This window comes from Streptopelia decaocto (assembly GCF_964273445.1).
Source record: "Streptopelia decaocto genome assembly, chromosome: 3".
NCBI classification, from domain to species: Eukaryota; Metazoa; Chordata; class Aves; order Columbiformes; family Columbidae; genus Streptopelia; species Streptopelia decaocto.
This window is the reverse complement of record NC_138656.1, coordinates 105,542,256-105,556,895: the sequence shown is the minus strand read 5'-3', so window position 1 is coordinate 105,556,895 and position 14,640 is coordinate 105,542,256. Positions and strand designations below refer to the sequence as shown.

The 14,640-nt window shown below is 36.3% G+C and overlaps 1 protein-coding gene across 1 annotated transcript in view; it reads left to right on the top strand.

Moving 5' to 3' along the window:
• Positions 1–14,640, top strand: part of NOL10 (nucleolar protein 10) — a 50,901-nt gene that overhangs the window by 6,684 nt on the left and 29,577 nt on the right. The window contains exons 6-13 of the mRNA XM_082048055.1: positions 867–1,003; positions 1,771–1,836; positions 3,272–3,332; positions 3,860–3,945; positions 4,288–4,366; positions 5,745–5,894; positions 8,193–8,259; positions 13,547–13,599. Of these exons, the coding sequence (XP_081904181.1) occupies positions 867–1,003; positions 1,771–1,836; positions 3,272–3,332; positions 3,860–3,945; positions 4,288–4,366; positions 5,745–5,894; positions 8,193–8,259; positions 13,547–13,599 (699 nt within the window). The remainder of the gene's footprint in view (positions 1–866; positions 1,004–1,770; positions 1,837–3,271; positions 3,333–3,859; positions 3,946–4,287; positions 4,367–5,744; positions 5,895–8,192; positions 8,260–13,546; positions 13,600–14,640) is intronic.

Below are 14,640 nucleotides of genomic sequence, written 5' to 3'. Positions count from 1 at the left end.
AAACACTAACGTTTCTGATATCAGAAAAATCATAAGTAGGGGAGGACTTAGTGATGAGTAGGCATTAAATACTAGCCCAGGTCAGTACTTTCTCTGTGTCTTGTAAGGGAAGAATATACGGATATATAATTAAAGATGACAGATTCAAAATAATTTCTGTACTTTGCTTTTCCTGAGCTTCTCATCCTTATTTGTGTTGCTAACAGTGTAGTCCAGCAGTAGGAAATTTTAAATGTTCATTATCTGCTACTTTTAGAAGATGTATGGACTATACATACTCTAAACTAAACTGAACTAGCACTTTATCCTAGTAAATAAAATAGATTAGAAGATCTAACCTTCTACTAGTACCTCCCTGTGGGCTCTTCCAGGACCAAGATGTTTGTCTAAGTTTCAGAAAGAAACAATGTACTTACTCAGTCGGCAAACAACAAAAAAATGCACAAAGATTGTTGGTGTCATTTATAGGAATGCTGCTGTGCATCAGGATGTATGGTACAAGTGCTTAGTACCTATGAACATATTGATGTCTGCATGGCATTGCACCTGGAAGAAATCATTGACTCTGGTGTCTGGAAGAAGTACAGATGTTAATTTTGATGCAGCGTAACACTGGGGTGACTATATGACCTCTATACTATGCTCTTGTGAATATTCATTTAATCTTTTTTAATAAAGCTCTTTGCTGTGACTAGTGAGAATGACAAAGCACAAGTCAGTTCCGTCATTATCACAGAAATGGTTTAAATGAGTTGTGATAGACCTGTGTGAGCTTTTAAAAAAACACTGGAGTTTCTGCTGTAAGACAAGTTGAGGAGACTCTTGTCTGCTTCTGTGTGTTTCAATGCTTTCTGTTTTATTTTCAGATTGTCTTCTTGCAGTGTGGCAGGTTTGTGGAGTTTCATTCCCAACATGGCCATTACTACAAGACAAGAATACCAAAATTTGGTAGAGATTTCTCGTATCACTATCCGTCGTGTGACCTGTACTTTGTAGGAGCAAGGTATTGAATAAGTGAATTTTTCTGTTTCATTTTTGTTATCAGTGCTTTCCAATAATAATTCAATAATTCCAATAATAATTTCCAATAAAATTCCAGAAAAGTTAAGAAATTGGGGGAAGTGGCAATTCCTTCCAAATGAATAATAGAGACAGTTTGTGAAGAGTGGAAGATGTGGGAAGACTAAGATTAATTCAAGTCCCTGTACTGTTTGAATACTTTTTTCTTTGATTCTTAAACCAGGTACATGATATATTTGCAAGTTTGTTGTAAAAATTGCAATTCAATGTACTGTTTTAAAAAGCGACTAGCATCTAAGTAAGGAGTATTAAATAATTTTCTATCCTGGTTGGTGTTTTGTTGCAGTTAAAGTGTGAGTCAAATCACATAATTAATTAAGTTTGTGAGAAGATACATTAAAAATAAAACGAAGTCTTTAGGGCTTCAAACAAAATAACTAGCAACTTAAGATGTAACATAAATCAAAGGAAATTAGAAGAACTTAAGAAAGGAATTAATACATCTTTTCTCTGAAAAAAGGGTAATTGGTATGATATTACAGTGTAATAAATATCTTTGGTGAACATACACATTTTCTCTGTATTTTTTAACACCGAATGATAGATGAGTCTTATGTTTTAGAATGTGAAGTCTGAAAATTTGGTAAAATTAGGCTGTCAGCAAGATTCCTTATGACTCCTATTAACTTATAACAGTATGTTTCAGTATTTGTGACAGAAAGGATTAACTTTGATTTTTTTCCTTTGTAGTTCTGAAGTATACAGGCTAAACCTGGAACAAGGAAGGTTTCTCAACTCCCTGCAGACTGATGCCTCGTAAGTTATCTGTAATGCATGGCACCCGTCTGCCTTCTTTCCACCAGGTGGAAGCAAACGACCAGTGTGCTCACCCTCACTGCTGGAGCTGCCCAAACGCCTTGTAGAGCTAAAACGGAACATATGCCGAATCTAAGCCATATTTTATGTTCTGTAATTCTTTGTTCTAGTTTTTATGTTTTAATTGAGTTTTCTTTTGGGGATATTTTAAAATTGCTTAATGGAGACTTGTAGTAGATATTATATAACTTGATCTTAAGAGCATTTCATTAAAACTTTGACATTATTGCTCAATTTAGCCAGCATATAGAGATCTACCCACAGGGTATGTAATTTCCCAGGCATGTCTTTGTCCTTCTGCTCTTGGAGTAGCCCAAAGAGAATTTTTATATTTGCAGTGTGTGTTTGATTCTTTTGAAAATCCTACCAGAGCAGGAGCTGGGCTTCTTTTACGTGGGAAGAAGCAGATGAGAGTAACAGACTTGACTAGATGAAGGGGCTAGTTGGTGGACAACAGCTGGTGCTCAGTGGGGTAGGAGAGTTTAATGGATGAAGGAATATTTGGGCAGGAATAACTACAGAAACTGAGCAGTAGAAAAAAAAAGGGGAGGGGGAATATCCTGGAGCAGGAATATTAAGGGTCTTGTGTAAAATCTGAATTGGGGAGATGATACTTTAAGTCGTGAGAAGGTTGTGAGGGTAGGGGAATTGGATGAGTTATAGAATTAGAGGTGGAGGACTTTGAATGGAAGAAGTTGGAAAGCACCAGGATGAGTGGTTTAAAGAGAAATATTTGTACTTTGGAAGAATTGTTGGAGAAATACAGGGCTGCTAGATGCCCTGTTGAGAAACGGGATGCTTGGGGAAGGAAAATAAATAATTCACCAGAATACGTTGAATATGTAAGCTTCAGAATGGAAGTCATCGGGAACACCTTTTGATACAATTGAGGTGTTGAAGAATGTAGAGGAGCAGAGTGATAAGGAAAGGCTTGGTGGTAGGTGGTGGATGTGGGCAGAGAAATGCAGAATTGTTCCAGTTGGAAAGAACCTTAAAGCCCAGCCTCCTGCTCTGGGCACGGTCACACTGAATTCGGATGAATTTTTGCACACGGTTGTGAAAACTCCAAGGAAAGAAATTCCACAGCCTCTATGGGCAACCTGTTCAATGCTTAATTATCTACATGGCATAAAAATATTATCCATACATCCAGTTGGAACCTGACTTTTTTAAGTAATTAGCACTGTCTCTGATAGCTCCAAATTTTTGGTAAGTTACTTTTAAGTATGGGAAGCTGCTGTTAGGTGGCCATCTATCCCTCCCTCCAGCTTTTGCTTTTTCAGGCTGAGCAACAGTTTACATGATCACAGGAGTCTTTTTAGTTGTTCATGTGTTAAATTATTTTTAAGTCATTAAACTTCTTTTTCTGTTTTAGAGAGAGTAATGTCTGTGACATAAATCCTGTACACTTCTTGTTTGCCATGGGGACGGCCGAGGTAAATATTTGAATTCCTTTTATAAAAAGGGCAGTAGTGCTTGTTTCTTTTTTTTATGTTAGTTTGCATGAGAATAGGAAAAAATCATGACAAGAGCCTAATTAATTAATTTAATCTCATTTGCTGTTTCAAGTGTAGATCTGTTAAACAAGATGACTTTTTAGAGCATAGTGCAGATAACATTTCTGACCTACCTTGTTTGCTAAAATGCTTGAGATTTTGCAGGCAGGAGAGAAAATAATATTATCTTGCTTTATAGTGTAGCCATTTGTAGTAATTAGCTAGCAATTTTACCCTATTAATCTTCAGAAATTTGGTGTTAATTATTTTAATTTAGATCACATTTTTTGAAAATATGAATGAAATATGTGGAGCTTATATGCCATTATTAGAACAACTCATGTCAACCTAGGAAATTTGATTCATCAGTCATAGATGAAATAATTCATAATTTTATTCAAACACTTTCAGAATACCAGATATCTGTTGCGTAAAGTTGTATGAAATGTATTTTCTAAACTGTTTAGGGTAAAGTGGAATGCTGGGATCCTCGAACTAGAAATCGAGTTGGGCTATTGGACTGTGCTTTGAGCAGTGTGACAGCAGACACAGAGTGAGTAAAAGCTGCCTTGTCAAAGGGTGCTCTTCTGTTTTTTCAGTAGTTTTACTTTTAGAAAGAAATCCCACTTTGCGTTAAAATGATCTGTCTGGTTGTCTTCTCATTGTGAGTGAATGGTTTTCTTAGTCATAGAGGAGTCTCTTAGTTATCGGTCTGAGCAGTAGTGGCTGATTTTCTATACAAACACAAGCTGTGAATGTAAACAATACAACTTTTTGAAGTAGTATTTCTGAGTGATATCTGTAAACTAGTTTACGTTCATGATTTTTAACACTGAAAAAATTATTTGCAGCCCTTATTAGAATAATATCTAACTATAAGCATTGTGCTTTGCAGGATAGACAGTTTGCCATCCATTTCAGCACTGAAATTTGATGGAGCTTTGAACATGGCTGTTGGAACATCTACAGGGCAGGTAAAGTTCGTATACAACAGTTCTTAGGAGATCCTGTTCTTGCAATTGCCAGTCCAGGTCTATTGTACGTTGAGTGCACTTATTAATATGTAAATACATATTAATAAAAGTATTTATAAGAGCATAAATTATATGTATAGAGTAGTAATAGTAATTCTTAAATTGCTAGCTAATTTTGTCAAATGGTCTTACTCTTCTGAAAACTGTGGGGACCACTTAAAATCGTCATAACGTACTTTGTAACTTCAAATTCTGCAGTTTTCTCATGACTTAAGAGTCATGTATGCACACAAATTGTTGCTTTTTGAGACTATCAGTACCATCTCCATGTCACATATGCTGTCCCTTGATTGTGGCTAAGAAAGCAGAAGTGATTGTCTTTCAGCTATGATTTTTACTGCCTTATTTTTCTGTAAGGGATCATTTAGATTCATTTTTTCGTTGTTACCATCATATTTGTGGAGTGGAGATTTTTTTCTGCCTTCATCAATATTTTGTTGGGTTTAGAAAACTGCAGTTTGTTCAAGAGCAGATACATATGTAAGAGTTGTATTTGGGCTAATGATAGTATACGTGTTAGACAAGTTTTATTGGAGATTATATTTTTTAATTAAACAAACTGGTAATTTTTTTTTTCAAAAATTATTAATACTTACACTTTGCTTGTGAAAGATGTAAGGTGTTCCCAAGTTCCATAGGAAACTTTGGAGATAAAAATCCAGGTTTCTGGAAGACAGGGCATGTACTCTCTACTTAAAATATTACGTTCTGTGGTGTTTAACTGAGTGGAAGTGATGTTCACTGAATGTGGGAGTCTGAAAATTGAAATCTTGTATGAACAGCACAAGAATCTGAAAGTGAGAGATGAGTAATTAAGAGCCTTAAAAGTGGTTTGTTTCAACAGAAATTTAAAAGACTTTAGAAAGATGATGAGCTCTTAAACTTGTTCCTAATTTTTCTAGACTGAAGCATTCTGAGGTTAAAATACAGGGTGTTTCAAAAAGTTGGACCCATTTTGAAATCACTATATCTCTGCAACCACTAAGTGTCAACTATAATCTCAACTTTGTACAGCAGGTGGAGGGAACAGAGCGTTTATAAAAAGGTTACTAAAACCTGATAACTCATTACACCATTTGTAAATTTTTCTGTAATTGTAACGTATTGCATCCATCTTCTTGAAACACTCTCCATATTGTCAAAATAAACTGGGCTCACTTAATACACTTTTTACAGAATTTGAAATTATTTCTGTTATTTAAATCCTGTTCATATATTCAAGTAAAAAATATCAAGCATCAGTAGTTAAGATCTGGTACACCTGACTTCTTCTTGATCTTATAATATTGTAACTTTAATCTGTCTTGTACTCTTCAAGGTTTTATTATATGATCTCCGGTCTAATAATCCATTAATAGTCAAAGATCACCACTATGGCCTGCCTATTAAGTCAATTCAGTTTCAGCGTCAGTTGGATTTAATTATCTCTGCAGATTCACGAATCATAAAAATGTGGAACAAAGATACAGTGAGTATTCTTATGTTGCTTCATTCAGATTTTTTAATTTTTCTTTTTTTTTTTTTTTGTGAAGCTTGAATAATAAATCTAAAATTCACTGTAGGAAGTTGGGTTTTTCATGTCTTCTGATTTACATAGCATTTTGTCCTGTCTGACTAAACACACCAACATCTGGGAAGGTATTCAACAGCCTGTCAGGTATAAAAATATAGTCTTAGGTATATTTTTTTAGCTGTTTGTACATGTCTGCCCACGATGCTTCTTTCAGTAGAAGGATTTAAACGTGAAAAGTAGTATCTTAACCATTGCCCTGGTTTGTGTATTTCTCATAGTGTGCTTGAACACATCCAGTTGTGTTTTTTTCATCAGAGAAAGCATTCCAATTCCCTGCTCAAAGGTCTAACTTCAAAGGTAGATCAGTTAGTTTAGGACCTATTAAATTCAGGTACTGCTTATTTTCAGAGCAACCTATTTGAATACTGAAGCAGTTACTGTGCCTAGGTCCAAATAACAGGGTGTACTATGCTGTATTAATGGATTATGTTGCAATAGGCAACGGCTTTGTCCCTGCCTTTTGCACCTCTCAGTGAAGTTGAAATCTTTCAAGTTTCGTAAGACTTTCTTTCATTATATTAAGCTGTTTTTACCTTTCCATCAATGAAGTTTGCACGAAATAATTACCAAATAGGTTCATAGTAATGCTACTCTAACTTGGTTTGAGGTGCTAACTTTACTCATTGTATCCCTTCTAAAAAACATGCTCCATCTATGGTTTTCTAGCTTTATAGTGAAACCTATCAAGAGCAGTTACACTAGTTTAGAGACGCTTTTTTCTGACTATTTCAGGCAGTCATTTCTCTATTGTTGCGCTTCTTCATGAACTTTCAACAGCCTCCTTTATTTTTTCTCTGATCGCGAGCAGTTTTTTGTAGGCTCCTCTGCAGTTATTTTTTTTATTGTTTAGAAGGGCAGAGAAATTATTGGATATTATTTGAAACATCTGCAGTGGCCTCTCTCTGTTTTTTTCCTAGGTATATATATTCCCCTTATAGAGAATGAAAGGCTGTCAGGTTTGTCAGGTGGCCTCTGCAGTGGGAAAAGGGAGGGTGTCTCACTGCTGGAGGGCAGAGATAGCTTTGGACTCTTTCCTAGAGTTATGTTCCAGCTGGCTCCACCTCTGCCAGATGTTGGTTCCTGACTATCTCTGGCTGGGACCCAAGTGCAGAGGCAGACTGCGGGGTGGAGAGCATATGGCTTTGATACCAGAATAGCCCCATGCTGAGACGTGCCTTGGGGTGGGGAGCGAGAGGCTTTGTCTGCTGGGACCGGGGTGGGGAGGACTCATATTAATCATCGGGGAGAGACCAGAGGTGGGTGGGGTAACAGCATGTAACTGGGAGGGAAAGGACGGGCCCAGAAAGGTAGGTGGGATTGCTGCAGGGAAAGAAAAAGGAGGAATAGGATGAAAATTTGCTCTGTTCCTGTCCTTCATTTAGAACTGTGTAGACATGTACTCTCATGCTTCAGATTCTGTGGCCCAGTTCTTAGAGACTCTTCTTTTACTGGCTGTCTTGTGTGTTGGCTTATAAGAGCACCTGTATTTTGTCTGGGTTTTTCAGATTCTGTTCCAGTTCTTTTTTTTTTGAGAATATTGTTTCCTGCTTTTACCTTTTTCTTAAATAACCTTTATAACTTCAATTCTGCGCTAAGCTAGATGCCACTGGATGCTTTTACTAGTTTTATGTTTAGACCTCTTCAATACTGAGTTTATAAATTGCAGATAAAGTGCTGAGCTGTATTTGATTTTATGTAGACACAAGCAGGGTGGAGGAACCAAGCTCCAGAATAAAATTATACTCCCAGTTCATAATTTCAGCTAATAATACTTACCAAAATAAAATTACTTGAAACTACCATATTCAGACTTAAACAAAAGGGGGGTTATGCTAGCTATGTGCCAGGAACCTATGGACCTCATCCCTCTTTTTGCATAAAATAAAGCAGATGTGACACACATATTTTCAACACAGAAGTGTGAGCTTAGAGATTAGAAGTGCCACTGTATGTTGCTGTGTCTTCAATAACCAGTAGGCTACACTTCCTTATAAGAGGTAGGATCAGAGACAAAATACAATATTGAGTTCCTTGTGTTATGTTCAGATGCTTTATTGTTCTTCAAAATCTGTTCAGTATTCTGTCATGTTTTTAGCTTCTATAATGGCTATTCTTAATGTTTAAATTTACTAAATTTAAGTATATTATACTGTTTGGAGTTCCTTAGAATAGCTTTTATTCCTACAATTTCAGGGGAAGATATTTACTTCAATGGAACCAGAATATGATATCAATGATGTCTGCCTGTATCCAAATTCAGGTATGTTAGATGTTTTAATGTCTTAGTAAGTTCAAAAGGTAAAGCTTGTGTTAACCCAAGCTGTGGTCTTTTTATTCTGTTTAGGTGATACAAATTAGGTGCACTTTTCCTCCTTATGAGTTAGGAAAAAATGGTTACTCGTTCATTAGTGTCATTGTTTCCTTTGCATCTGTATTAAATCAGAGCCTGTGCAGCTAGGAACTGCTGTGCTGTCTATTGAGCGACTGACCTCTTTTACCCTTTCAAATATCTGAAGTGCTTGTTTCATAAGAGTAGAAATTTTGGCCTTTTGTCTCGGCTGAGTCCCAGATGAGTTAGAGCTTGTATTCAAGAGCTAGGAAAATTTTCTTTACAGCAAATTTACAAATTTTTACAAGTGTTCACAACTATTTGATCTTTCCTGCTTTTAGATACAGCACTTATTGTGCCGTGGGATGGAATACTTTGGCTTTAAGTGTAGATTACTAAGTGCACAGATTTGGATGCTTTTTGTGACTGTTTTCAGATTTGCTATGTCTCATATTGTTATGCTTAGAGTTCAAAACGGAGGGTCACTTTCAACCAGAGTTTCCAGATCCTACCTTAGGAGTGAAAATATTTGACAAAATGGTGCTTCCGTGTGCACACACGCTTTGGCTGTACCTCTAGTTGTAATTGCCCCAATTTTCCCTCTTTGATCCAACTTGCTTAGTTCTTAACTAGTATGTGACACCTACGTACTTTTGAGAAAGCAGACTGAAAAAGATGAAACAAAAATTAGGGCTGCTAGGATGGCACAGGACAAAATTATTGATCCAGAGAATGCCTATGTTGCAAACTCCGTTATCTTCATTTTGGAGAGAGGTAGCAGTGAAGACAGAGTCACTTGGACTTTGATTCACGCTAGCAGCTCAAATTCAAGATTGTAGATAAGTGAGTTTGAGATTTCTAATGAGTTAACTTATCTTGTCTCTTCTGCCAGCTTCAGTTAAGAATGCATCCTTTTTTTTTTTTTAATTAAGACAAACACTTAAATATGGATCCCTGCTGAGGTGGTGGGCATTTTGTACCTTACGCAGCAACAAGACTCTTGCTGGACCTTGCAGGACCTTGCTGATGAAAATATTAACTCACTTCCATGCTGCTCAGGTTTAGCCCCCTCTGAAACAGACTGTGTTTCACTACATAGGAATTGGGCTAGGTTTTTTTGAGCCCTTAAAGGCATAAATACCATTTTTGTGTTCTGTATACTTGGGGTTTTTTTCGGATCAAAGTGCCAGAAATAATGTAAGCAAAGAATTGAAGCCTGCCAAAACTGAGACTCTGTGGCATGGTGCTGAGGGTACCTCTCGTGTACCCTGGTTGTGTGTACAAATTCCTTTTGGCGTCCTCGAGAGTAACTGTGTAGTGTAAGTGTGGACTGTGCAACACTGAAGTGAACAAACCTGGTCTTTTCTCATCCATAGTGGCTACAGAAAGAGGTCATTGGAGTGAATTATCTTTAGCGTTTCATCCAGGTTTCACCTTTGAGCTTGTTGTTTTGCAAAGGAGAATCCAGGAGTGCATTAACATACATGCAGGATAATGAAGGGCTCATGAGAGGGAGTGAAAGAGAAGCTATTTGACAATGTAGAATTTTAGCATAATTTAGGTTGGAAGGGACCTCTGGGGGTCATATATTCTCTGCTCAAAGCAGGGCCAAACTTTGAAGTTGTATGTAACTTAAAGACTGAACAGGTTGCTCAGGTCATGACTGGCCAAGTTTGAGTATCTACAAGGGTGGATGTTACTCAGCCATGGAATCTGTATAACCTCAGTGGTATGTAGACGTGCCTCAAGTGCTTTTGCAGAAGTGATTTTCATGAGACTGCAGGAATAATTTTGTAGCACAAGGAACTGAATGCACATATCTCCCTAATGTTGCATATTGGACATTACATTTTCATGTGTCTGTGATCTGGATCAAGATCCATGATCGAGATTGTGCATTCCCATCCTGTGTCTCCTCCTTAAGTCAGTTCTGATTTACTTACTGTTTTTTCTTTGACCGTGTGTGTAGGGGGCTAGGTTGATGTCTTTTGGTAAAAACTGTTGTGGGATGAAAGCTAAGTTGTATTTTATAATCATATGAAGATAGAGGGAGAAAAACTAGAACGTGTTGCAGCAAAAATTAAGAGAAAAATTAAGAAAAAAAAATTAATATAAAAGGTGAGGTGTCACACATTTGTCATAAATACTATTGCTCCATAATTTAAGGTGCCCAGCACCAGCTCATGCTCATTCAGAATGTAAAGAATAATAACGGTAGAACAACTGAAAAGAAGGAAATAGTTTCAGTGATACGAACTTGCAGTTGTGGAAAGCTGGACATCAGTGAAGTCCCAGTGTGGCTGTGGCTCGGTGCTGCCACTGGTGCCCCAGCGTTCTCAGAGCACCGCTCAGGAACCCAAAGATGTTTGCCTGGCTCCTGTTAACACTTCCTATAGAGCTGCTGCCCAGAAAGCCCATACTCTAATCTCACCCTTATGCTCTTATATTTGCTTAAAATAACTTTGCAGTTCATCATTGCAAGGAACAGTACACTTATGTATTTTATTTCACTGATGTGGGTCAAAATTCAGAATTTCTTTCACGAGAAACATGTTTTGTTTCAAATTGAAGAGAGCAATTTCAGAAATACCATGAACCAGAAGCCACTGAGTCTACATGCAGAATGCTTTTATATTGGGAAAATTGATGTCTAGTACTTTTCCATTGTATATTTGTAATTTTATTACAATAGGTGTAATAATCAGGTTTTAGTTTAAAACCACAGTAGGCAGCTGCTACTTTATATTAGTTGCAGCCCATTTTACAGCTAAATAACCGCTGTACGTGCAGTAATGAAATAGTTTTGACACTGTATTGTCACAGTTATTTAAAAAGAAAAGTGGAAAAGTGAAGCTACATTGTAACGTAAACGATTCTGAAATATTTATGGTAAGCTGTGGATCAGTATTGTGAATTATTCTTTTTTAATAGTACTGTGAGAACCTTGTTGTAGTTGGAGGTTTTTCAATTAAATTATTTTACTGACCTACATCAGTATTACTGCCCTTTGTGGCAAGCAAACCCTTGTGTATCTTTGACCAAATTACATCATGACAAACTTTAAGTGGATCTTTTAAACTAGCTATGAATGTCTTTTCTCTGCTTACACACACACAGAACAGGGGTGGGGAAAAAAGGTTTACCACTTACTGAGTAGCCTTGGCTCAGCTTCTGTTAAGTAGAAGAATATAAATGAAACTTAACAGCATCTTCAGTGTATAGAAATCTGTGCCTCATTAGTTTCAATTATTGTAAAGAAAATTTTTCAATCCATGAATTTACATTTTCTAAAACTTCTTCTTCCATTCACTACTGCTTCATACTCATGTTTTCATTCCTTTAAATGGATAATGCTCTATTGCAGACCACTTTCCAAAGATGGTCTTATAAAAACTCATCTCTGAAAAAAAAGAGTTCTCATTTATTTCCCTTTTAAAGTGATCAAACTAGGCTGCTGTGTAGTTTGTTAGGGTGTGGTCTCTCTTCTCACAAAAATTGGTTAAAACTGACAAGCTGTAACAATGAAAATGTGCACAGTAGACTTCTCCTTTCGCAGTTGTTCCTTTTTCTATTTTATTATTTTATTTCCCCTGTAGCATACACACATGTACTGTTCCAAAGACTGTTTTTCCCTCCTTTGATCATTGGGAGAAGACTCTTACATAGGAGGTTTTCCCTTTACTGTCATCTTTGGAGCACCTGCAGAATTGATTTCTATCCTTTTATCTCTACTGGTTCATATAGTCAATGCAGAAATGCTTTGTCTCCTGAAACAGTAATGAGCATGCTCATACTATACTACAATATATACATATAGTACAGAGTGTGTGTGTGTGTATGTGTATATATATATATATATATATGTATATACTACACGTTCTTGCTTTTTCCTTAAATTGCCTGAGAACCTTTCCAGGTATGGTTTTTAGCCTCATTTTGCTGACTAAGCTTTCCCAGATTTTGTGCTTTGCCAGGGAAGGAAGCCCCCTTTTCTCTGACATTCTAAGTCCATACCTTGTGTATTTTTAATAAAAGGATTAGGTAGGAAGGATTACTCCACCCATGTTAATTGCGTTCCTCTAGTTGGGTGTAAATTATATTTCTACCCTCTGGGTGTGTAGTAATTGACCCAATTATTCAGTCTCAGCAGCATATGCTACAATGCTTTCAGACCAGAAGGTTATCTAACTTGATTTCTGTTTTCTTGTGTTACCCAGTGATCAGCTATGTTGGAAAGACAAAATTGAGATAAATGTAAAAGTATATGCCAGATGTCCTTATGACTCTCTATGTAGAATGAAATATTTTTCATTTTGAACTTAAATGAAGTCTTGTGGCAGTTGGAGATTTTCCATGGATTTTAGTACTTCTGCAATATTTTTTTGTATTCACAGTATTTGAAACCCTTATTTGTGGTGTTCCTTGGGTATGTTCATACATATTTCAAATTTTATATTTGCCCCAGTTGGCTAATATCACTAATATTACTGCATTTGAAGCCACAGGATCTTGACTCTTATTTTGTGTTGACAAGCTACTGTTGTGTTGGTTTCCCAAGATAAAATACGAATACAGGTGTAAACCACCTTATGATTTTTGACTTTGTTTAGACTACAGGTGTGTGTTTAAAAACAAAATAAAAATATGAAACCTCATTTGTATTAATAATACGTGTTCACCCCAGAGGTGGGTTTTAAGTACAATACTAACTGGATTTGTTCTAAATAGTATTAGGGGATGAACTATTTAGATTTGTTATAAGAGTTGGCAGCCAACAGTTGTCAGGACTCTGGTGTTGCTTGAAGTGGTGCTGAACAGTTGTTAAGATAAAAGACAAAACGGAAGAATATGTAGGGAAATAAGCTTCATTAATTGTGCTGCTGTCAGACCTTTCTTTCCTTAGCATTGAACGCAACAATTTATTACGGGTCCCACTTAGCTGTTCCATTGCAGGTCCAGAATATGTACTGTATGAGCTGCAGGTAATGTGATTTCACCCCTCCTCCCCTAACCCATGAAGGATTCTTTCCTACAAATACTCAGGTTGACTTTCGATTTTTTTTTTCCATTTATTTCCCTGGAAAGATATTTTAAGTCCTATGTATAAATCTATAATACTTCATGTGAATTAAATGCCTCAAGTATATATATATTTTTTTAAAAAAAGTAGTGTTATCCTCTTGTGACCAAAATTTTTAATATGGAAATCTCTTTTTAGGAATGCTAATGACTGCCAATGAAGCCCCTAAAATGAATATCTATTATATACCAGTAAGTAATACAAATTGTGGATATTGCTCTTTTAAAACTCGGTTGTTTGGTGCCATTCAAGTATTCATGTTAGAAAATTACTTTTGCAAATTCACGTCTACATTCTCTGACTTTCCAGGATAAAGTAAATTTAAGCTAATCATAACTTACTAGTGTAGCATATTGAATTACTGAAGAAAACAGCCTGTAATTTGCCTTTTTGCAGCCAGTTTCAAAATTAGCCAGTGGCAGTAGGAAATTCAAGTGGAGGTTTGCTGGAAAGAGTAGTTTTTGATTGCTCATCAGAAAATAATTCCTAAACAGGAACTATCTAGGTTACTTTCAAGATATATAGTGACGTAGTCATAGCAATGAATATTCAAAGAAATGTGATTGTGTGGCTCTTGCTGCAGCCTCTGCTCAGTGCCCTACGTGAAATGCAGCTCTTCACTTGAGCAGCTCTTCACTTGGAAGGCTTAACAGTAGGTTAATTATATATCTCTGCAGGTTGGGCTTAGGGAGACTGAACAGCAAGACTTCCACTGTTAGGGAATGGGACAGAAAACTACACCTGATTTTCATTCTTGTTGATTCTACAGTGCATTTGCTAGAGGCTTTTTGGCGTGATAGGAGATAAATAGCAGGATATATATGTGAATGTTACATGTAGAATAGCTGACCAGGCTCTAAAAATATGTACAGTTCTTCTTAAGTAATTTTATTCACATTCTGGGCAAACTATAAAATTCCTTAATTTTTATATATATTTTTAACCATTTTTTAAAAACAGCCAATAAGTCTTCAGATAATTAGGTTTAAATTAATTTTAATTTTCTATATTTTATTTCTAGTTGTCATGTCTCCCCCCTATATGAGCTCACTTACATTTAAGGCAGAGATTCATCAGTTTACATTTTTCTTTGTGGAATAGACACCATATACCTGTTGTATATAAATGTCTAAACACAACAGTTTACCACTCTAAACAATTCTGTAGTCTGGTTCTTGTATTGTTAGATTTTTGCATTTTATACGTGAGTTTTTTGTGTGTCATTTGTGTCA